This window comes from Haliotis rubra, unplaced genomic scaffold (assembly GCF_003918875.1).
Source record: "Haliotis rubra isolate DU_JTF1 unplaced genomic scaffold, ASM391887v1 Scf611, whole genome shotgun sequence".
NCBI lineage: Eukaryota > Metazoa > Mollusca > Gastropoda > Lepetellida > Haliotidae > Haliotis > Haliotis rubra.
This window is the reverse complement of record NW_025767315.1, coordinates 25,912-51,752: the sequence shown is the minus strand read 5'-3', so window position 1 is coordinate 51,752 and position 25,841 is coordinate 25,912. Positions and strand designations below refer to the sequence as shown.

General features: G+C 38.4%; 1 protein-coding gene and 1 long non-coding RNA gene across 2 annotated transcripts in view; both read left to right on the top strand.

Annotated features, from left to right (window-relative positions):
* LOC124255897 overlaps positions 1-16,329 on the top strand; it is a 102,305-nt gene extending 85,976 nt beyond the window's left edge. The window contains exon 9 of the mRNA XM_046689844.1: positions 15,991-16,329. Coding sequence (XP_046545800.1) covers positions 15,991-16,133 — 143 coding nt within the window. The 3' untranslated portion in view covers positions 16,134-16,329. The remainder of the gene's footprint in view (positions 1-15,990) is intronic.
* A 6,171-nt stretch (positions 16,330-22,500) lies between these two features.
* On the top strand, positions 22,501-25,141 carry LOC124255911. The gene is made up of 2 exons (XR_006892787.1): positions 22,501-24,719; positions 25,100-25,141. It is a non-coding gene; the product is annotated as an uncharacterized LOC124255911 (long non-coding RNA).
* Positions 25,142-25,841: the final 700 nt, after the last annotated feature.

The window sequence follows — 25,841 nt, the reverse complement described above, 5'->3', positions numbered from 1 at the left end:
AACCCAATGGTCACAAACAAGAACAAGGGAAAATACGAAATTAAAGGGTATCAAAAACAAGCAGCTTGGGTCTCGACGTCACAGTCCTATAGAGTGTGGGGACACACTCTTCGTTGGAAGGGGGGTCGTATTATAGGCATGAGATTATGGTACTTGCCACAATAAGAGATATACAATTAACATTATTAATTACAGGTGATTAAGGGGGCAGAAGATACAAATTATGAGAGATTTAATCAAATATTTGGTGGGGGAGAATGATAGATGGTCAGGTTATGGGTTATTGACCAATTAAAAAAATGAGAAAGGGTGTTGGCTGTGACGTAGGAACCCAGGTTTAAGCGGGGGCAAAGCTGAGAGACGGTAGTCTGGTGCGGGCCTACTCTTGCTGTTGGTCACTAGGAATCGTCTCAGAAATTATCTTAAAGCACCAGCATTTGGCTTAAGACTGACGCTTTGCGGCTGAAGTCTTATAGAGTGACCATAGAGTAGGTTGACCAGCAACACAGTGTTAATAAAAACTATTGAACGAAGATCATCGTCTTGTGTTTGCTGGATGGACTACGGTACCCCCGGGTACTGACACTGTACCTCTCGCACATCCCTTATCGTCAGGACCGAAGTACGGGGGTATACCGTAGTCCAGGTAACGACACACCATCCCAGGTGCGGGATACTGACAGGTAAAATTCCATCTACCTGCCAGGTAAACGTGTTAGTCGGAACGCCTTGGAAACTGTGACCACATTACTGTTGTGGATCTGTTTACTGATCGGTAAGGTGACACGTTAGTAAATGGATCAAGAGGTGAAATACTGAAGGTGCTCTGTTATTGGGACTGTACAGTTATGGTTACCGTCGCCTTATTTCCGTGTTGTAGAAACTCTGCACTTCTACAAAGCAGCCATGATGTACATGGGGCGAACGGAATACTTTGTTTGGAAAATGGTCCAAAAGGCGAAAAGGTGAAAGAACTTAGTTATTGGTGCCGCATAAACGTCCCCTTCATTTCTGTTTTTACATGCAGTAGAAGCTCTGTATTTACACACAGCAGAACATGTTCAGACGTGATAATTATATCGATTGCTTGTGACTGGGCCATCGATTACGAAGGGTATATTGTCTGGGTGTTTTCAAATCACCGTCGCCGGTTTAATGTTGTCTGTCGCCAGGCAACAACAGGTATTTTATCAGGCACCGGAGACAGAAACAAGGCAAATTAAAAGATGATACTAAAATATATACAATCCCCAAATAACATCATCTCGGCCTCCGGATCATCCGGCTTGATTAGTCTCTGACAAGGACGTTACATGCTGAATTACGTAATCTACTAAACCAGACAAGTGTTTTGTATGAAGGCCGTTCAATGTTTTGGTCGATAATTCGATGATTACTTATGCAACCGTGACGTATTGCGACGTGGAGGTACACCTACGTCCTCGGGGATTATTAATACTATTAATTAACTGTACGCTCATAATAGCGTTTTTACCGAAAGGTCCAGTTGCAGCCAAGGGACAAAAAACACGGTAGCCGGGCGGCTCCGAGTGCACGTATCGACCCTGCTGGCTGTATGAGAGACGACATGCGTAGGCAATCGCTTCATCATGCATGGATAATAGATTATTCCCAAGTGATCTAAAATTTCATTAAATGTATTACACAATTTGTGAAGAAACAGTTTTATGTTCATATATATGTTTCCTCCACCCGCTGTTCTCACTGGCTGAGTTTGGAGGAGAGAAACACAGAATGGCCTAATTCTCAGTCACAGTGCACAAGATGAGATGCATGCTTGAGCGCCAATGATAGGGTCATGAATTAACATCTGTAAGTGTTGGCAGACATCCAATCACCTGCTGTTAGTTCTCACACAGTTAGTTAGCACACACAGTACACACGCACATCACACGCACGCACGCACGCACGCACGCACGCACGCACGCACGCACGCACCTACCAGGAGAACACACTTTAGCATAATTAACCTATGATAAAATCACCGCAGACATAATTCTGATGTTCATATTTTACAGGTCCAGTACTCATGGAGGAACTGATATATGGACCCTTGACAATCGGCTTCCTGTTGAAGACAATCGCAACAGTCTACAGTAAGCACCACTCATTTGCATTCAAAGAAAAAAGACAATCTAGCTACGATAATGTGTGGTTACTTCCACATAAACTCTGTCAAAAAAAGAAACGCAACCCCTGTCCTCAGATATGAAAAATTCGTTTGAATGAAGTTATTGCTTCCAAACTAAATGTTATTCGAATGTATTGAAATTATACACGTAATTAATGAAGATTACCATCCAAACAACTGCATTTGTACGCATAAGTGTATTTTATTGCTTATTCCGTCACAACGCATGAAATGACCCTCATGGTGACTTCGCACAAAAAAAACACATGCAAATCATGAAAATGGCAGTTAATGTAGGGGTGTATAAAAGCCCATGTGCTTTCGTATTAAATTCATTCATTTGTCGCATGAAAAAGCTGTGTGAAAAATGCCACGATTGAGTGCTGCCGACCGAAATATCGCCATTGGTCGTGTTCAAGCCGGAGAAAGTTTTGGAACTGTTGCACGGCACCTAAATGTTCACAAAACAACGATATCCCGACTTTGGAGCCGCTACAACAACTTCAATTTGACCAACGATCGCCCGAGAAGTGGAAGGCCAAGAATCACGACCCCCCTTCAAGATCGGTACATCCGGGTCCATCACCTGCGTAATCGGCATGCCCTACCAACCGTGACTGCCACACAAATACCAGGTTTGAGGAGAGTGTCAGCTCAAACGATTAGGAACCGTCTGAAAGAAGCGGGTTTACGTGCCTGTAGACCAGTTGTTGGACCTGTACTACGCCCCCTACATCTCCGCCGACGACTCAGGTGGTGCAACAACGCAAGGATATGGACTTTACAAAACTGGAGGCGCATCTGGTTTTCTGATGAATCCCGTTTTCTTTTTGCAACATCACGACGGAAGAAAACGTGTGTATAGGAGACGTCATGAACGTTTTGCGCCCATCTGCGTCCGACAGGGGGACAGATTTGGCGGAGAAAGCGTTATGGTTTGGGATTTCCATCTCATACAACCAGAAATCAGACTTGGTGATCGTTGAAGGGAACCTGACAGCCCAACGTTACATCAACCACGTATTACAGCCTCACCTTCTCCCGATTATTGACCAACAGACACAGATTTTTCAACCAGACAACGCCCGGCCTCATACTGCACGTGCAACAATGAACTTTCTGCAGAATTCCAACGTCAATGTCTTGCCATAGCCCTCTAAATCACCAGACCTCAACCCTATTGAACACCTGTGGGATACTCTGGGTCGACGCGTACGTCAACGTCAGCCGCCGCCACAGACGCTGCAACAGCTCGGCGTTGCACTGCAGGAGGAGTGGAGAGCCATTCCCCAGGAAAGAATCCGGCGTCTTATCCGTTCTTGTCCAAGGAGATGCCGTGCAGTGATTGCAGCTCGTGGTGCTCATACGAGATACTGAGAAAGACGCCCCCCCTGGTGACAAACTGGTGTCTGTGAGATGACTTTTGAAATGACAATTTTAAACATGCCCATCTTGGTTATTATTCTGCCAAATTTCAGACTTCTGTCTTAAATAATAAAAATGCTGTGTCGTCTTAAAACTTCAGATCAAAATCTCTAAAATACAGGGGTTGCGTTTCTTTTTTTGACAGAGTTTATGTTAATTATATCATTTTGCGCGAAGGACAAAAATACATTGATAAAGTTTCATGATTTATGCTGTCGTCTTGAAGAATAAACTTCCTTTGTTGTCAGAAAAAATGGTCTAAGAAAGGGTTTAATGTTATATGTGTCAAAAAAAATGAAATAGTATTGTATTTCAAGTCTATCTCTTTGTCCTGAACTGACGAGACCACACATTGTTTGTTTGCCCGCCATTAAAGAACAAATAAACTTTGTTTTTTTTTGTACTCTTTTAACTATTACATATGAAAGATTTGTGGTAAGTCTTATGCGGAACACCAAATTCATTCTTAAGAAACTTGTGGTTAATTAGTACCGAGCGATTGAAAGTTGCCAAAAAGTCGCCTGCTTCACTCTCGCCCGCGAACGAAACCACAGACAGGTTACGTAACTCTGTCGCCAGAGCACTGCAGTGACGTCATATGAGGAAGGATTTTCAGTTAGTTGTTTATAAAGTGTGTAGCAAGCTCGTCATTTTGATGATTTCTCGACATCAACGAAGACATGCGGAATCATTGTGTTGTTGTCAATTGCTCCTAGGGGTCGAACGTTGGTGTCACTTTGCACAGATTTCCACAGGACCCCGCAGTTTCTTGCTAAACGGGTTATGTTTGTGAGAGCGAAGCGAGCGTTGTGGAAGCCTGAAACGATATCTTACTTGTATTCAGATCGCTTCACGGAAGTTAAAGAATCAAAGCTACTTACTAGTTGTAGTAAAATATGTATATGATTGATGACCATAAAGATTTTTCGTGACACAACTTGTAACATAACGATTTCTGCCTCAGCAGCAAGGTTGTGTTCGAAGTAACAATAATACTGTAAGTAGTATTATATTGACACCCACTTCGCTTCCACGAGAGAAATTGTTATGTTATAAGCTATGTCATGCAAAGTCCTATTGGCCATCAATCAAGTACATATTTTACTACCAGTAGAAATTAGTTTTAATTTTGTAACTCGGTGAAAACAAACCTAAATAGCATTTATACTCAGACTGGCGGATGTTCGCGACAGGGCGCTGCCATTTTTTAAAATCGTGAAGTCACGGGCTTAAACCTGTTAGAATTAATGAGATTATGGTTTGTTTTCATCAAGTTAGAAAATCAAAACTACTTTCTACTCGTAGTTAAATATGTATTTGAGTCATAACCAAAAGCATTTTGCATGATACAACCTATAACATAACGACTTCTCCCACGGAAGCGAGGTGGGGGGTAGAAGTGACAATACTGCGCGATAAATTTCTTGCTACATTCACGTGGTTAACGTGCACTCACCAGTATGTAGATACTAGTCAATGTACGTCTTTATATTTGGTCTTATAATCCTAATTAGTGTATTATCATACTTGTATGCATTTTGAAACTAAATTAAAAGCAGACGATCTGCTGATACTTATAGTGTATTTATAACAGGACTGTAATATCTAGACACTGCATAGTTTGCCAATGTGAATCATAATTCGCACACACGCCCTAGTGTATGTTGTCTGTCTCATTACACTTCCAGGCGAAAACAATGATTCTGTTCAATGCTACGACAAATGCATAAAAACAAAATGCAAATATTAAAATTAAAACAGATTAAAGTTATAGGAACAATGTCAGGCTATTACATTGTTCGAGGAATGTATCCATCAATATCCACAAAAACAAGTGATATGCCATTCATCTGCAGGTGTTCCAAGTGACGTGTCTTTTAACAGTCTAGTATACGAAAAAGTGATAAATCTTTTCAAGTATTTCACATTGGTGTATAGTCTCATTGTTCACCCAAGATAGCACACCTGGCAAATGATTGCATAATGCCCGCCATTCTTTAAAAACAGTAATTTAGTTACCCAATAATTGACAGACAGACAAAATTGTTTATTTATGTGTCACGTGAATGTACATGTCAAAAATAGCAACGGTAAAAAGACATAGAAAAAAAAAGACACCAGGCCAGATGGCCAATGAGACACACTAGACAATATGTGCATAAAATGAATAAAATATAAGATTAAAACATTAAGGAGTATAACATGATGAGCAATCAATCACTGTATTGGCGGTTAATCCTTTGAAAGAAGGACGTTGTCGTTACGCAGACACCGAAACGACAGAGTGTATTCAGAATAGATTAGTAAATCTATATGCATAAACACTATCTTTTGACAAATCCGCTGTGTAAGATTAAAGTAATTAATCAATCAGTGTGTTATCGGTTAATCCTTTGATCGATGTTTATAATGTTGAGTATTTACTCCGGACACAAGAAATGCCAAATGGGAACCTTTGTCGGGTAATCTAAGTGGTGTTACCACTAATTATACCTGTTATAAATTGATTAACTGACCATCAAGTGAATGATGACAAATAACATGTGTAGGTTTATACCACCTAACACGGGTTACAACACGGGAGTATTAATTGCTGTATTGCATGTGAAAACTTATGGGCCGATACTGTTTTGAGAATATGAACAGAACTTCATTGTTGCATAAGAAATACATGTAAGCATTTGCTGTGTGCTAAAACTGTATGTACCTATTTACCTAAGTAAACTTTCAGATTCTTCTAGCAATGGCAAAGTAGGGTTGTTTAGTTTACGGATTCAAATAAATCAAATGTCAATTTGTAATATCATACGTAATAGACGTCATATTTTTGCATGACATGATTAAATATCGAGATAAAAAAACACGGAAATGGGATCAATTTGGATCAGTCATTATACAAATAAGGCCAAGCGACACCAAGCGATTTTGACAGAATCGTCTATGAAAACAAGTTGTAACTCGGAAACTAGGCAAAGCAGGAGACAAAATTAAATGACAGTAGATTGTGAGAACATATAGCTTTCATTTTTCACAACAGTTGTCACGATTTCAGGTTTATACAAGCCTGTAAACAAGATAATTTACCCCCTGAAATGTAGATGAATTCGGCATCGGCCCTCATATCTAGTCTTCGTATGACGTCACAGGGACGCCCCGCTCTGATTGGTTGAAATTTCGTTCGCGGGTGAGAATTTTGCACTGTTGTCAAAAAGGTCGATTTAAGTTAATTAAAGATCGAATTGAGTAGTTTTAATGACGGGGTTTCATTTATAGCGATGCCAGTTACTGATTTATGTATTTGTACCCCCCTAGAGTATATGTGATCATTATCTCCAGTACAAGTTTTACCCTTGGAGACCCGGGCTAGAATTGGTCTTCAGTAACCAATGCTTGTCGTAAAAGACGACTAACGGGATCAGGTGGTCAGGCTCGCTGACTTGGTTAACACAAGTCATCGTATCCCAATTGCGTAGTTTTCAATCACAGGGGATAGATATTTCAGTGTTAAAACGGTAAAAAATGTTTTAACAGAGTTGATTATAATTTCATTATTGATTTATAAATTTTGATTTATATACTTTGTAGATAGCAAGGGGTACTGTAAGTTTAGTTTTTGTTTTTGTTTTGTTTTGATTGTTCCCAATGTGATGAGTACAAGCATACAGAGGAATGTGTGCACACACATGCTAGTGGGCTCAATAGCAATATAGTACACTAAGTGCATTGAATATCAATGTTAGTGATATGTTCTTTGTTTAATAGTCATTCAGGGTTAAATTCAGGGATGAGAGGAAACCATTTGACTGAAAAGCTTTCAACATTATTATTTCTTCTCGCGATGAATGATTCAGTGGTAAATATGTCTTTCAATATCCTTAAGCAATTATCAACTTTTGGAATTGTTTTTGTCAAAGAACAAGTGTAAATATATATATCTCTTAGCAGATAAGATTATGTGGTTCAATAATGGGTTCTTACCTAAAAAGCCAAACCAAATTAAAGATTTTGTCAAATTAAGTGTATGGATACGTTTCGTAATCCACTGTTCAAGTTTCTTCCAGAAAGTTTTGGTTTCATCACATTCCCAATATACATGGCTTAAAAGTTTCAACAGAATCATTACACAAAGAACATATTGTATTGTCTACCAGATTCATTCTAAGAAGTTCTTTTTGGTATAAACAATTCCGTGCAGAAATTTATATTGAAAATCAAACAGTTTCACATCTCTTAAATTTTTTCTTCAAGTATTAAAAATCAAATGCCAATCAAAATCAATACAGTCAAATAATGTTTCCCATTTTGGCACATGTGAGGTTTAACATTTCAGATAACAATTTATCATAAAATAATCTTGAACCTTTTCTTGGGGATATGAAATCCTTTTGGAGTGAATTTATTGTCAGGTCATTAATGTTTATATATCTATATTCCTTTAAAGTCTTTTTCCAAGGTTCAGGTAATATATATATAACATATCCAAGATCTAAGTGAGTACCTTTTATATCAAATTTAAGCTTCAATTGATCAAAGGATATAAACCCATGTTCATCACAAAGATCTTTGATCGTCAAGATTCCACTTTTAGCCCAGTGACTAATGATGTGATTTGAGTTTTTATAATTGTAATTCAACCATAAAGGTTGGGCTAAGATTTCGTTAATGTTCTCTGCAACTATGGTATTTTTGATACAGTATAATGTCCATGCTTCTAATACGTGTTTCCAAAAAGGATTATCAACTGCAACTATATGCTGCAATCCGGATTTGGTTTTATAAAGTATAGTTTGAGTGTAGATAATTTCATGGCGTTCACAAAAGTTTTAATATCAACCATCCGTAGCCCCCCCAATTTTGTAATCTTTTTTTTAAGTGCTCCGTTTGATTTTGTCATTTTTGTCATTCCAGATGAATTTAAAAAATACTCTCTCAAGCGCGGTGAGAAAATCATCTGGAGGGTTTGGCAAAGGGTTAAAAATATGAACTAATTTTGAAAGAGCCAATGTCTTAATAACAGTAATTTTCCCTATCAGCGTCAAATGTCTTTGTCTCCAAGTTGCTAGTAATCTATTAATTTCTTCTAGTCTTTTCTTTGTGTTAATAACCCATAAATCATTCAACTCCGGAGTAAATTTAATTCCTAATACTTCAAAAAGTTTTCTTTGGCATTGTATATTCAAATCTTAACATAATGTATCCCTGCTACCAGCTTTTGAGCCAATCCAGATTGCTTTAGTCTTATCTATGTTTATCTTTAGTCCTGACATGTTGTAAAATGTATTAAGTGTGTCTATAGCAGAATACAAGTTTTCATCTGAGCCATCCAAAAATAATTTAGTGTCTTCTGCATATTGACCTAATTTGTATTCTTGATCATCAATTACAATACCCTTAATAGTTTCATGTTGCCTTATCATACATCCTAGGATTTCAGCAACAAAAAGAAATAGATATGGAGATATGGGATCCCCTTGCCTACAACCCCGTTGATTTTGGAAGAAATCAGACAGATGCCCATTCTGAATAACACATGAAGTTGTGTCATATGTTAAGACGTTAATCCAACATATAATCTTTGGACCAAAACCAAATTTTATTAGGACAAAATTGATAAAATCCTTAGAAACTGTGTCAAATGCTTTTTCGAAATCGATCAAAACTAATAAACCTGACATGTCTCTTTTCTTAGTTTCAAACATAATTTCATATAATAGTCTTGTGTTTTCACTTAATGTTCTGCCAACTATAAATCCAGTCTGGTTGTTATGTATCAGGGAATCAAAGGTAGTTTTTAACCGATTTGAGATACATTGCGCTTATTAATGTACACAGATCATTTAATAAAGTAATTGGTCTTCAGTTCTTCAATAAGTTCCTATTTATATTAGCTTTAGGTATACAAGTGATAACTCCTCTCTTCATGGTAAGAGACATCTTATTTCGTTTTGACACAGGGGCGGTGGGGTAGCCTAGTGGTTAAAGCGTTGGCCCGTCACGCCGAAGACCCGGGTTCGAATCCCCACTTGGGTACAATGTGTGAAGCCCATTTCTGGTGTCCCCCGCCGTGATGTTGCTGGAATATTGCTAAAAGCGGTGTAAAACCAAACTCAGTCAGTCAGACAGCTTTGATACATCTTTCATAAATCTGAAAATCCAGACCTTTAGCTCTTTCCAGAAGAATTTAAAGAAATCAATTGGAAATCCATCTATACCTGGGCTTTTGTTATTTTTCATACTTTTTATCGCCAATGATATTTCATTTATGCCTAATTCTTTTTCCAATTTGTCACTCTGTTGGTGACTGAAGGTTGGAGTTATCACATTTTCTAAACAGGCATCATTCCCATAGTTCTCAGCAGAAGAATACAGTTTTTTTATAGAACTCTTTAAGTTCATGTAAGATTGCATCGCTGTCAGTAATTTCGTCATTCTTATCTGTAATAATTTTATTAATTGATTTGCTGACATAATTTCTATTTTCTAAGTGACAGAAATATTTTGTTGGTTTTTCCCTTCTTCATACCATAGAATTCTGTTTCTGAGTTGAATTCCTCGTATCTCTACTTCCTTAATTTGTTGTAGTTCTGATTTTAAGTTAGAAAGTTCAGATACTAAGGCTTCATCTACGTTTTGAAAATCTTTTCTAATAGTATCTTCACAGTCTCTTATTTTAGTTTCTAACTCATTTGTTTTGTCCTTTATTTTCTTTTTTTAAGATAGGATGAAAAGATATTGATTTACCTCGAACATTCATCAAAAATGTTTCTACGAATAAGCTGTCATCTATTTTAAGTTTGATATCTGAGTCATTCACATTCTCAACATAAGAGTCAATATCTGAGTATTCTTTGGTCGTCTGCTTTAAGATTGATCTGACTAAGTCAGCATAATCGGGATTTAAGAGTAAGAAGTACTGAATTTCCAGTAACCCCTCCCTCTTTTTTGATTAATAGTGTTTGAGAAAGTAAAATTAGTAGATGAATGGTCTGTTTTATAGCCAGGTATGATGTCAGAATCAAGTGAAAGATTAAACATGTCCTGCGAAATTAAAAAAAAGTCCAATCTTGCTTGCTCTCTAGGGTTTTTTTCCACCATGTATATTTTCTTAAATCAGGATTTAGTTCCCGCCAGATATCAATAAGATCTAAGGATTCAATTTTGTCTAAAACTATATCTCTGGCCTTGGGGTTCTTAATATTTTTGTAATTTTCCAAATCATTGGAAGGATCCAAAACCATATTCTAGTTACCAACAATAGCTACGGATTCATTATCAAAATTACAGATGTTTTCAAATAAGTTTAAATAAAATTGAGATCATCAATATTAGGTCCATATAAATTGGTAAGGGTAAATCGTTTATCATCTACGGTTACATCTGCAATAATATAATTACCGTTTTCATCCTCTAGTGTTCTATTTATAGTGAGATTGATGTCATTATTGAAGAGTATAGCTACTCCTCTAGAGTTCGATCTAAATGGTGCAATTATACTTTGCAATCCCCTTTCATTTTTTACTCTGTTAATATCTTCTTTAGTGACATGGATGTCTTGTAAACAGACTATAGAATAAGCTTTTTTCTTAAATAAATGCATCACTTCCTTTCTTTTGCTTTTGTCAGCTAAGCCTCTACAGTTACTATTTACATTTGAATCTAACTTAGTCGATAGGACTCTTCACGTTAGTTACTATTTACATCTGAATCTAACTTAGTCGATAGCACTCTTCACGTTAGTTACTATTTACATCAGAATCTAACTTAGTCGATAGGACTCTTCACGTTAGTTACTATTTACATCTGAATCTAACTTAGTCGATAGCACTCTCCACGTTAGTTACTATTTACATTTGAATCTAACTTAGTCGATAGGACTCTTCACGTTAGTTACTATTTACATTTGAATCTAACTTAGTCGATAGGACTCTTCACGTTAGTTACTATTTACATTTGAATCTAACTTAGTCGATAGGACTCTTCACGTTAGTTACTATTTACATTTGAATCTAACTTAGTCGATAGGACTCTTCACGTTAGTTACTATTTACATTTGAATCTAACTTAGTCGATAGGACTCTTCCACGTTAGTTACTATTTACATCTGAATCTAACTTAGTTGATAGGACTCTTCACGTTAGTTACTATTTACATTTGAATCTAACTTAGTCGATAGGACTCTTCACGTTAGTTACTATTTACATCTGAATCTAACTTAGTCGATAGGACTCTTCACGTTAGTTACTATTTACATTTGAATCTAACTTAGTTGATAGGACTCTTCACGCTAGTTACTATTTACATCTGATAGCACTCTTCACGTTAACTATTTACATTTGAATCTAGTCGATAGGACTCTTCACGTTAGTTACTATTTACATTTGAATCTAACTTAGTTGATAGGACTCTTCACGCTAGTTACTATTTACATCTGAATCTAACTTAGTTGATAGAACTCTTCACGTTAGTTACTATTTACATCTGAATCTAACTTAGTCGATAGGACTCTTCACGCTAGTTACTATTTACATCTGAATCTAACTTAGTTGATAGGACTCTTCACGCTAGTTACTATTTACATCTGAATCTAACTTAGTCGATAGGACTCTTGATAGGACTCTTCACATTAAGTTACTATTTACATTTGAATCTAGCTTAGTTGATAGGACTCTTCGTTAGTTACTATTTACATTTGAATCTAAACTTAGTTGATTGGACTCTTCACATTAGTTACTATTTACATTTGAATCTAACTTAGTTGATAGGACTCTTCGTTAGTTACTATTTACATTTGAATCTAACTTAGTCGATAGGACTCTTCACGCTAGTTACTATTTACATTTGAATCTAACTAAGGTTAAATATTTTGTCTGTAATCTATACACTATTCCATTTGTTATGCTTTTACACCGCACGAACGAGGTTATCATAGCCGGTACATTTTTATCAAATCAATACACTAACTTCTTTTCCTTATTGAATGATGAACAATAGATGTGCATGTCAATGATAACGAATAATAGCTGGGTTTGGAAGAGAGGTGGAGAAGTCCACCCTTTTTCTTGGTATTTAACTCTAATTTCTTTTCTTTTTTCATTTTAAAAAATTACCTTTACTTTGTTCCTACACACAAACATCTATGTCGTCCTTTTCATTGTTTTTATCTCTCCCTTTCCTCTTTATTTTTCCTATCCATAAAATGTTTGTTTCCAATACGGTACACATTTTGCATTCTTCTGTAACAATATTCCATTTTTTCTTTGCATTGTGTCTTTCTCTCACCTCGCTATCTTTCTTATTAAAAAAAACTTTGTTCCCAACATTCCAGTACAAATCTCGCCTTCACTTGTAACAATACCCCAATTTCCAAATCATCTTTAAACAACCACTATAACATATTGTTCAAAGCCCTTTCCTTTTATATCACTTATATAAGCATTTTATTTTGAGATCACTGTATTCAAGTACTATTGTTTTTAGTATCTGACTGTGGATAAGACAAAGAAAAAACTCAAAATGATTTCAACAAGGTACTGTTAGTTCCCATGGTCCCTAGTATGGTGATCAACCTTCAGTTGCTGGTGATCTATTGCCCGTTTTTATATTGTACTCTTGTCTCTAGTGATCTATTTTTTTATGAATGCGTACTAGGTTTAATTAAGACCTGTGATAATCTAGTATTTTTCTGTCCTTTGATGACATTTTTACATTGTAAATTTAGTGATTTTAATATTGATACAAATTAAGTTGTTATCTTCACGATATGGCTGCAATATTGCCAATGTGACGCTCAATCTTAACTCACTCACTCACTCCCCATTGCATAGATCGATGCTCATGCTGTTAATCACTGGATACAAGACTCGATTATTTACAGACCACCGCCATATAGCTGAAGTATTGCTGAGAGCGGCGAAAACTAAACTCACTCACTCATATATACAAGGAAACGTGAACATATGGTTCGCGGTTTTATTTAATCTTTACAACGATTGGCTTTTACCTTTTACTTGTTTTCCATCCTCTCCGTACATTTTACTGTCAACATTTTGGAAATCTCGGTAACAACTGAACTTGATCTGTCCACCAATCAGCGAGCTGGGTTCTGTTGTGACCTTGACTTTACATTGGAGCTGGTGCGGCCCACGCGCACGCCTACTCGACACCTGGTGGAAATACTGCTGCCTCGTGCGATCGGAATGACGGACAGTGTATAAACTTTGGAAACTTCAAGTCAGCTGTCCTCAATGCCAGTCACAGTGCTCTGACAATACCCCATGCACTTAAAACACGTAGGGTGTGTGGAAGTGTGTCAACGATGCAGACTCTATAGCGCCTACAACGTGTAACGTCGTCATTGGGTAAGTAGGTATAAAGTTACCCTAGGAAACACGTAAAATAGTACACGTGTTGTTAACAAATAATTATACATCACCCCACAGAAGGTTGTCAGTCATTGCACTGTTTTACGAGTCTGTGCCGGGCGTGGTGGGCGAGCTGGCAAAGGCGCCAGGCTAGTAATCCAGCGATCTTAATGTGTCGGGATCGAGCCCACTTGTGACCGGGTGTAAAACCTTTGGAGTCAACTTTGTGTGCAGACTCTTTCGGTAATAATATAGATACAGTCAACCACTCTTGTGTCGACGTTCGTAGATTGATCGTGTTATCCAAGGTTCGATACAATCCTCTCATTTCAGAGGGACCATCATGCACCATGACTGGCGATAGGAATACAAGTGCACTTAGAGTTGATGACGTCATCACGCTGACGGTGAACATCAACGACTACTTCTCCACCGAGCTTGCAAGGATTGCCCTGGTTGTTGGAAATATTCAAATAATCTCCATCAGTAAGTTCGTTACCGAAATGACGAACGAGACACTTGTGACAACGTTGCAGCTACGCGAGGGTCATTTCGGAAACGTGACTATAACCTTCGACAGCGTTGATAAGACCCAGAGTCAAAGATGCGGCCGTCTTGACCAACTGATTTCGGGTGAGTTATATTGTTGCTATGGATTCTTTGACATAAATTCTATTTGTCTTGTAGGGCAGTGCGGTAGCCTAGTGGTTAAAGCGTTTGCTCGTCACGCCGAAGACCCGGGTTCGATTCCCACATGGGTACAATGTGTACATGTGAAGCCTATTTCTGGTGTCCCCACCGTGATATTCCTGGAATATTGCTAAAAGCGGCGTAAAACCATACTCACAACATGTCTAGTAACTGTGTTCATGCATCCCTTCAGTGTTATCACTACTGTTACAGCATTTACGCCTATTTAAATCTATTTCATCATACAGTTGAGAGTGATTATTCTCCGGTGTCGACCTTCAATAGAAATTATTAGTACTAATTAAGCAAGAGGAATCTGACACAATTTCGTATACAGAACCGTAACCTAAATTCGTGGATAACCTTGAATCTAATTGTCCAGCACTGAGATAAATAGTCCAAGATCACAAATGCCACTAATACCAAATTATATTTGTTGACAAAGTGTCCAGTAAAACGACACAGTGAGCACCAACCTTCTCACATCTCGTCATCTGCTTTCCCAGGTGGCAATACTTACTGCAATATGCTTAGTGGTATATAGCAACCGACGTATTCCACGAAACAAGGTGACGTCACATTTTATGTGCGCACGAAAGGGTGATGATTGCAAATGGGTTCGGTAAACAAACATTTCATGCACGAGTGGAATATCAGGCATTTTCAATTTACTGAATCAATGAATAGAGTAATCAGTCAAATAATCAAACAGTCAATAATCAATTGAAATCGTGCATTTAAAATATTGATTTTCGCCGCATTTCCCTTATATCCACGATTCAAGGTTAAGCGGGCGTATACTTTTGAATGACGAGGAAACAAATTCCTTCAGATAGAAGTTGATGATTTAACCCCGAGAAATGATTTCAGTTACATCACTGCGTATCAGCTTCACGTGGAGGACAATCACGTGATGCATGTCTCGACGTTCAGCATCCACGAAACCCCTGAATATGGGCATGGTGCAGGCAAACTGAGAAATATGGTTGGGGCGAATCCGAGATACGAACCCACGGTCGTAGGTTTCTTCTTCAGCTGAACATGAAAGAGGCCACAACATATACGCCAAGGCCAAAGACTCCCCTTTGAAACTAGGAACGTTTAAACGCTGGAGTGAGTGGGTTGGGTTTTAGCAATATTCCAGGAATATCACGACGGGGGGACACCAGAATGGGCATCACATGTACCCATTGTACCCATGTGGGGAATCGAACCCGGGTCTTCGGCGTGACGAGCGAACGCTTTACCCACTAAGCTATCACCTGCCCCTTTTGACGCTAGAAGAGCTTTAAGACTGCAAGTACCCACACTATGCATTGCATTATAAAAAAGTAGACTAAATTTGTTTTATTTTCTCAACAGCAGCCACTGAAACAGGAGAAACATCACCAGCACCATGTCAGATATCTGATAGCAGCGACACAGCATGCACCAGAGGCGATCATCTCGCCATCTCTATAACCTTCATGCTCACTGTGTATATGAGTGCATCTGAAATAACCTAAATCAACAGTGACGTATCTTATAATGACGCAGATGAATAGAAACGTATTAATGCCCCTGATCAAGGAACGTATCTTTTAATGACTTAGAGCATTAGTAACGTATCTATAATGCCCCTGATCAAGAGACATATTGTAGCAGAGATATTTTTCATGTTTTTAATAAATCAGTTTGGTTTGTTTGTATAGAACTATTTTACAATTATTGAATATAAAATGGTGTTATAGTGTTTTATTGTTTACAAGTAAAATAAGAATAAAAAGATAATATAAGTCATAAAAACGTCACTAAAAATATTGAAGGTTGGTGGTAGTGTTCTAAAGTTTGCGGTTTATGCATATGTCAATCATATTGATATTTGGTTGTATTTGTCAAGTATTTCAGATGAATTTCATTAATCTGAAACGTTCTTATTATGTTTAGGATTCACAAAATATGCTGGATGTAGAGTATGGTTCATTCTGGATTATTGTTTATCACATGACCCTAATTCTTAGCTTTTAATTGGCTAATTTCAAATTCCCATAATTCCCAAGCACCAATCTGAGCACCCTTGTAATAACACTTTAACACAGCACAGCACCCAGGCAACAAGGCAACAAGGTCCACTAAACAGCATCAAACAGGTCACATATCAGCACAACACGGTCTAATCAGTTAGGCTCTATTCCGCAAATGGGGTTGATGTTTAATATCTGAATAAACCGCACCTCACCCCTACAGCGAGTCATGTGATCCATTGACATTACTTGGCGTTTTAACCAGCTGTAACATTTGGAGCACCCAGTGAGGATTATTCAGAAAGGACCATGAGCTGATGTCTGCTGGAACAAGAATGTGGACCGGAAGTTGTAATTCATCTGCTACGACTTGATGTGTCTGTGAGTGACTTTACCTTGTGTCATTTTGCCTTGTGATACTTACAATCTGCCTGTGTTAACGTCAACTGTGCAATGTTAAACACACTGCTGTGCTCTTACACCAGAAACTATGTATACATTGACTTTTTATTCATTTTATACAACAAGAATTTGACTTTTATATGTGTGCAGCAGTGAATCTACAGAGTTATTATATAGTGCTTGCAATTTACAGATTCTGTGATATTATACATTGTCTGATTTATAGCATGTTTTAATATATATACTTGCATCTCAACACTGTGATATTTGTATATAAACTCTGTCAAAAAAGAAACGCAACCCCTGTATTTTAGAGATTTTGATCTGAAGTTTTGAGACGACACAGCATTTTTATTATTTAAGACAGAAGTCTGAAATTTGGCAGAATAATAACCAAGATGGGCATGTTTAAAATTGTCATTTCAAAAGTCATCTCACAGACACCAGTTTGTCACCAGGGGGCGTCTTTCTCAGTATCTCGTATGAGCACCACGAGCTGCAATCACTGCACGGCATCTCCTTGGACAAGAACGGATAAGACGCCGGATTCTTTCCTGGGAATGGCTCTCCACTCCTCCTGCAGTGCAACGCCGAGCTGTTGCAGCGTCTGTAGGCGGCGGCTGACGTTGACGTACGCGTCGACCCAGAGTATCCCACAGGTGTTCAATAGGGTTGAGGTCTGGTGATTTAGAGGGCTATGGCAAGACATTGACGTTGGAATTCTGCAGAAAGTTCATTTGTTGCACGCACGCAGTATGAGGCCGGGCGTTGTCTGGTTGAAAAAATCTGTGTCTGTTGGTCAATAATCGGGAAGGTGAGGCTGTAATACGTGGTTGATGTAACGTTGGGCTGTCAGGTTCCCTTCAACGATCACCAAGTCTGATTTCTGGTTGTATGAGATGGATCCCCAAACCATGGCATCGCTTTCTCCGCCAAATCTGTCCCCTGTCGGACGCAGATGGGTGCAAAAAGTTCATGACGTCTCTCCCTATACACACGTTTTCTTCCGTCGTGATGCAAAAAAGAAAACAGGATTCATCAGAAAACCAGATGCGCCTCAGTTTTGTAAGTCCATATCCTTACGTTGTTGCACCACCTGAGTCGTCGGCGGAGATGTAGGGGCGTAGTACAGGTCCAACAACTGGTCTACAGGCATCGTAAACCCCGCTTCTTTCAGACGGTTCCTAATCGTTTGAGCTGACACTCTCCCTCAAACCTGGTATTTGTGTGGCGGTCACGGTTGGTAGGGCATGCCGATTACGCAGGTGATGGACCCGGATGTACCGATCTTGAAGGGGGTCGTGATTCTTGGCCTTCCACTTCTCGGGCGATCGTTGGTCAAATTGAAGTTGTTGTAGTCGGGATATCGTTGTTTTGTGAACATTTAGGTGCCGTGCAACAGTTCCAAAAACTTTCTCCGGCTTGAACACGACCAATGGCGATATTTCGGCAGCACTCAATCGTGGCATTTTCACACAGCTTTTCATACGACAAATGAATGAATATAATGCAAGCAGCATGGGCTTTATACACCCCTACATTAACTGCCATTTTCATGATTTGCATGTGTTTTTTTTGTGCGAAGTCACCATGAGGGTCATTTCATGCGTTGTGACGGAATAAGCAATAAAATACACTTATGCGTACAAATGCAGTTGTTTGGATGGTAATCTTCATTAATTACGTGTATAATTTCAATACATTCGAATAACATTTAGTTTGGAAGCAATAACTTCATTCAAACGAATTTTTCATATCTGAGGACAGGGGTTGCGTTTCTTTTTTGACAGAGTTTATTAGGTGTGGTGAAACACAAAATGAACTTAGTCGTTGCCCATATGTGTCAAATATTGCCCATGTTTATTTTATAGGCTCATTTTTGTGCCTGTGTGATGTGTGGATTTTGTATGTTTATCTTGTGACATGATTGGGTGATTGGCCGATGAGTTGACATGAATGAGTAGTCCTTGTGTTGTAAATTCCTTCTGTCATTTTTTTAGGTAACTTGGTTCCTACTGTCATATCTTAATTGATTCAAATACCAAATCCATACTTAGGTTATATTAACTAAATGTTTAAAGCAGTACTCAGTTAATTCAACTCTTAATTAAATTTAGCATTAACTATGTAGTAACATAGCTTAGTACTGCCTTAGTAAACTTGTTGTTGCACGTTTCTTTCTTCTCACATAGTTAGGTACCCTCTACTCAACTAATTCGTCACATTGCCCTCCAGTCTGTACAGTTGTGACCACTTTTATTTTAAATTTTGGTTATCTCCTTTATAGCTTTTAGTTCTTTTTTATAAACCATTCACATTGGTGAGTGTCATTTTGTGGCTAGTTGTTTGGTCTGTTAGTCATGGAGGGAGTGATTTGAAAGGGTCAGATTCTATGCCAGAGTTAGAAGGTGATCCAGATCTCACTGGTCTTAGTGACACTTTGAAGCAGATGAGTGTAGTGCCTGTGGTAGATAGCCCTGAACATTTTTAGGATTGGTTGGTTTCCTATTTACAGTCGATAGAGAAGTTGTCGGGTGATACTCAGTCTAACCCTGAAGGTACTTTGGGTGGAAAATGTTTTCAGCCTAAGCCTGATAGCAAGTCAGTAGTTACTAATTTAAGTCAGACCCCTAAATTGTCATCTTTCTTTGGTGAAGCTGGTAAAGGTGAGGCTCCTTATGATCTGTGGCGCTATGAGGTAGAGCGTCTATTGGTTGAGAGTTCTTATCCTAAGAATGTCATATTTGAGGCTGTACAACGTTCTCTGAAGGGAAAGGCTGGTAAAGTAGCTTCACTCCGAGGTCCAAAGTCTACCATTGATTCATTGCTAGCTAAACTTGCAAGTGTTTATGGTAGTTGTGAGGAAAGTGAATCCTTGATGGCAAGATTCTATAGTGCTAAACAGATGGCAGAAGAGGATGTTTCTTCTTGGGGTTGCAGACTTGAAGATCTATATGCTAAGGCTAGACAGAGTAGCAAGTCATCACCAAGTGAGACTAACCAAGCCCTTAGAAGTGTTTTCTGGCAAGGTCTTAAACCAACTTTGAAGGCTGCGTCTGGTCACAAGTATGATGCTATTGAGGACTTTGATGAGTTACGTGTAGCGATTAGAAGGATTGAGTTTGAGTTGAATCAGAGGAAGCCCCAAGAATATCCTAAGAAGCCCATCCCCTCTAAAATGGCTACTCGCTCTTCTGACAAACATTACCAGGAACTGAAAGGCATGGTACAGCAATTAACGTCAGAGTTTGGTGCCATTAAAAAGCAACTACCTGACATTCCTACCCTTACTCATAGTCCATCTCCTTTCAGATTTAGAGGAAGAGGCATCCTAATCGAGGCTCAGTTTGTAGTCATGGCAGATCTAATTACTTGTCATCTTGGAACCATGTAGGACGAGGTCAAGTTAGTACAAGAGGTCAACCCAGATACAGTCCTATATACTTACTGCTTACAAGGGAACTGTTCCTCAGGATGGCAGCCAGAGCATTGTTTTGTTGGAAATGTGGACAAATGGGACATTTTGTTGCGTGGATGTAGGTTTTATTATGGACCATAACTGGACTTTAAACACAGGCAGGCCCATGGAGACTGGGCAACACATGGGCCAACCCTGAGAAAATGCATGCCAGGAACGACGTCCAGCACACCTCCAGAAGAGTTGATTGGAAAAAGCAAATGAAGCCAGTGTCACAGTATGTGGTACAGTATGCACAGCTTTACTTGATACAGGGGTCCACAGTATCTACTACTGTAAATGAATCTTTCTACAGGAATCACCTTTCTCATCTTTCATTGCATCAACTTGAACGTATTTTGGACACTGAATGTGCAAGTGGTGGAACATTGCCCTACTTAGGATATGTTGAGAGTGAATTGTTTGTCCCAGACCTTGATTTACTGGACACTTTACCTTGCTAAGTACTAGTTGTAGCAGACAGCAGATATAACTTGTCAGTGCTAGTATTGTTGGGTACAAATGTCTTGTCAACCTTGATGGAAAGATGCAAGTCAACAATGCCAATTCTTCAAAGAGAAAGTTGCCTATGTTGGACATGTCATTTCCAAGGATGGAGTTGAACCAGATCCTACAAAAGTGGAGGCCATCAAAAACTGGCCACGACCTACAAACCCTTTTGAGGTAAGGAAGTTTCTAGGTTTTGCAGGATACTACAGACGATTTGTAGAGAATTTCTTCAAGATATCTAAGCCTTTGTCACAATTAATGCCTAGTCCAAAAGACAAGAAAGGAAAATCAACCGTGGAATGGATCTGGGGAGATTCTCAGGAAGCAGCATTTCAGGAGCTGAAAGATAGACTTTCATCACCGCCAGTATTATTAGGTTACTGTGGTTATTCTATCCCATTTGAGCTCCATACTGATGCCAGCCAACGAGGTTTGGGTGCTGCCCTATATCAATGTCAAGGTGCCAAACACAGGGTCATTGCCTATGTCAGCCGTGGATTGTCAAGGTCGGAGCAAAATTATTCAGCCCACAAGTTGGAATTTCTTGCTCTGAAATGGCCAATTACCGAGAAATTCCACGATTACCTTTTTGGGAACCAATTCACAGTGTACACAGATAACAACCCGTTGACCTACATTCTGACAACTGCCAAGCTTGATGCAACTGGTCACAGATGGCTCGCTGCCTTGTCAGCTTACAATTTTGATGTGAAATACAGACCTGGAAAATCTAACATAGATGCGGATGTGTTGTCACGAATTCCAGATAATACAACATGACCTGAAGTCAATCAGATTTCTTCCGCATCTGTTAAGGCTATCTGTAACTCTGTTTCTGCATCCAATTATGTTGAGTGTCTAAGCATGTCCCCCCAAGTCAGTTGATGTTGGTGATATAGGTCATGATCTGAAGAGCATGTCACCTAAGGATTGGAGACGTGAACAGTTCCATGATCCAGCCTCTGCAGATATCATCAAATGGATCCGGATAGGACAAAAGCCAAGACATGACTACATGCACTCCAGTGAATTTACAGCCATATCTCGAAGCTTTGACAACCTGAAACTGAAGCAGGGTGTATTATACAGAGTAACTGCTACAGATGATGAACTTTCTGAACAGTTGGTAATATCTCATCATCTCCGTCCACAAGTTCTCAGAAGTCTTCATGGTGATATGGGCCATTTAGGACGAGACAGAACTTTGGTTTTGGTAAGAGAGCGATTCTTTTGGCCTGGAATGGCAAGCCAAAGTTGAGAAGTGGGTCAAGGACTATCCAAGATGTTTACACCTGAAAGTCAGCAAACTAATACAAGAGCTCCCTTAGTAAACATTGAGACTACATATCCACTGGAACTAGTTGCTGTGGATTTTCTCTACTTTGGAACCTTCAAAGGGAAACTATCAGCACATCCTTGTGGATGCTTTGATCACTTCTACCTAAGTATTCTCAAGCCATTCCAACTAGAAATATGACTGCTCTTGCAAAATGGCCGAAGCATTTCTGAAACATTTTTGTGGTACATTATGGTTTACCAGCAAGAATCCCTTCAGATCAAGGTGCCAACTTTGAAAGTCGTCTGATAGAAGAACTTTGTACAATTACCGGAATGAAAAAGTCAAGAACAACGCCGTACCATCCCATGGGTAATGGTCAGACAGAGCGCTTCAACCGAACACTTTTGAACATGCTTGGAACTCTTCAACCTGACCAAAAGAAGGATTGGAAAATGCATGTGTCTCCTCTAGTTCATGCCTACAATTGTACCAAACATGAAACTACTGGGTATTTTCCATCTTATTTGATGTTAAAAAAATCACGTCCCCGCCATCACTTAGTTATCCTTGACAACCGACACGAGAACATCTAATATTTTCGAAGGTAATGTGTAGTAAGTTCCACTGGTTGCAAGTTTTTCCAAAAATCTTGCTTTCTCCACCCAATCTGGTGGTCGACCTGCTTGTGACATTACAAATTCACCACTAGTTTGCCATGCAGGTTTTTGTCTAGCTCTTTCTGAACGTCTGATCAAAGCATGTGGAATGTCTTGAGCACGAGTTTGAATCCTTGTGTCATTTTGCCTTGTGATACGTATAATGTGCCTGTGTTAACGTCAACTGTGCAATGTTAAACACACTGCTGTGCTCTAACACCAGAAACTATATGTATACATTGACTTTTTATTCATTTCATACAACAAGAATTTGACTTTTATATGTGTGCAGCAGTAAATCTACAGTCATTATATGGTGTTTGCAATTTACAGATTTTGTGATATTATACATTGTCTGATTTATAGCATATTTTAATATATATACTTGCATCTCAACACTGTGATATTTGTATATGTTAGGTGTGGTGAAACACAAAATGAACTTAGTCGTTGCCCATATGTGTCAAATATTGCCCATGTTTATTTTATAAGTTCATTTTTTGTGCCTGTGTGATGTGTGGATTTTGTATGTTTATCTTGTGACATGATTGGGTGATTGGCCGATGAGTTGAGATGAATGAGTAGACTTTGTGTTGTAACTTTTTGTTAGGTAACTTGGTTCCTACTGCTATATCTTAATTAATTCAAATACCAAATCCGAACTTAGGTTATATTAACTAAGTATTTAAAACGGTACTCAGTTAATTCAACTCTTAATTAAATTTAGCATTAAGTATGTAGTAACATAAGCTATATAGCTTACTTCAGGTCAATTACTGCCTTAGTAAACTTGCTGTTGCACGTTTCTTCTCACACAGTTAGGTACCCTCTACTCAACTAATTCGTCACATTGCCCTCTAGTCTGTACAGTTTTGTCCACTTTTATTTTAAATTTTGGTTATCTCCTTTATAGCTTTTAGTTCTTTTTTATAAACCATTCACATTGGTGAGTGTCATTTTGTGGCTAGGCAGTTGGTCTGTTAGTCATGGAGGGAGTGTCGGGTATCAAGGAGGAGGATCCAGAACAGGGTGATTCGAAAGGGTCAGATTCTATGCCAGAGTTAGAAGGTGATCCAGATCTCACTGGTCTTAGTGACACTGGTCAAATTCTCATAATTCCCAAGCTTTTAATTGGCTAATTTCAAATTCCCATAATTCCCCAGCTCCAATCTGAGCACCCTTGTAATAACACTTTAGCACAGCACAGCACCCAGGCAACAAGGCAACAAGGTCCACTAAACAGCATCAAACAGGTTAGTTAAATACTTTAACACTAAACTGTCCTTAAGTGTATTTGTTCTTTTACATCTCCATTAAATTAATTGCAGACTAAATGTTATTTGGTGATTTGTAATATATGGTCATGTTGTAAACCTACTAAACTTGGTTAATTACCTTAAAACCAAAGTTCATGTTGCATTGTATTATAACTCATGTAAAACCAAATAGCATTATAAGTAATGTTCTGTTTTCACAACCATTTCCCTCAGCTTTCTAAATGTATTTAAGTGCAATGGTTTTCTGGGTGTTCTGTGAGTGGAGAGCAGAAAAAATTGTGAAAGCATTGTCATGTTGATAAATAAAAAAAGTTTCTGTATGAGCAACCATGGTGCTCAGCTTTCCCTTTTTTATATGCTTACAATGGGTTTTTTTGTATTGTGTGAACGGAGATCGTCAGTGATGGTGAAAGTATTGTCACAATCATGAACGATGTTTGTAATTGGCGGGTCACATATGTATCAGCACAACACGGTCTAATCAGTAAGGCTCCATTCCACAAATGAGTAAGATGTATTTTATATGTCAATGTATATCCTTTTCTTATGTACACCTTTCGGGTAACCTTTAAGGGTTATCAAATATTTATCTGGTTGTATGTCATGTTAATTGTGATCTTTATTGTCTGTCAGATATGTGTACATATTGTTGTAATTTAACATTATTTGGGCAAATGTGTTATTTGGCAATGAATTATCTCCCTTTGGTGTCACAACCAACGTTGATCATAGAGTTTCATGTTATTATTATTTCCTTTGACAGTTTATAATGTGGTATACTTCACATGTGTAAATGTTAGACTACAGAATTAATTGTGGTAATTAATTAATTGTGCAAAACATAATGTAATTTGTAAATGTTTCTAAGAATGTTATGTGTGTTTCAGGGCTTGATGTATTATATCTGAATAAACCGCACCTCACCCCTACAGCGAGTCATGTGATCCATTGACATTACTTGGCGTTTGAACCAGCTGTATCATAATGACGCAGAGCAATAGTAACGTATCTGCAATGCCCCTGATCAAGGGACATATCTTATAATGACGCAGACCAATAATAACATATTTATAATGCCCCTGATCAAGAGACGTATCTTATAATGACTAAGACCAATAGTAACGTATCTATAAAGCATCTGATCAAGGGACATATCTTATAATGACGCAGACCAATAGTGACTTATCTACAATGCCCCTGATCAAGAGACGTAACTTATAATGACGCAGACCAATAGTGACGTATCTATAATACCCCTGATCAAGAGACATATCTTATAATGACTCAGACCAATAATAACGTATCTATAATGCCCCTTATCAAGGGACATATCTTATAATGACGCAAACCAATAGTAACATATCTATAATGCCCCTGATCAAGATACGTATCTTATAATGACGCAGACCAATAGTATCATATCTATAATGCCCCTTATCAAGGGACATATCTTATAATGACGCAAACCAATAGTAACATATCTATAATGCCCCTGATCAAGAGACGTAACTTATAATGACGCAGACCAATAGTGACGTATCTATAATGCCCCTGATCAAGGGACGTATCATGTAAGGACTCAGACCAATAGTAACGTATCTATAATGCCCCTGATCAAGGGACGTAGCT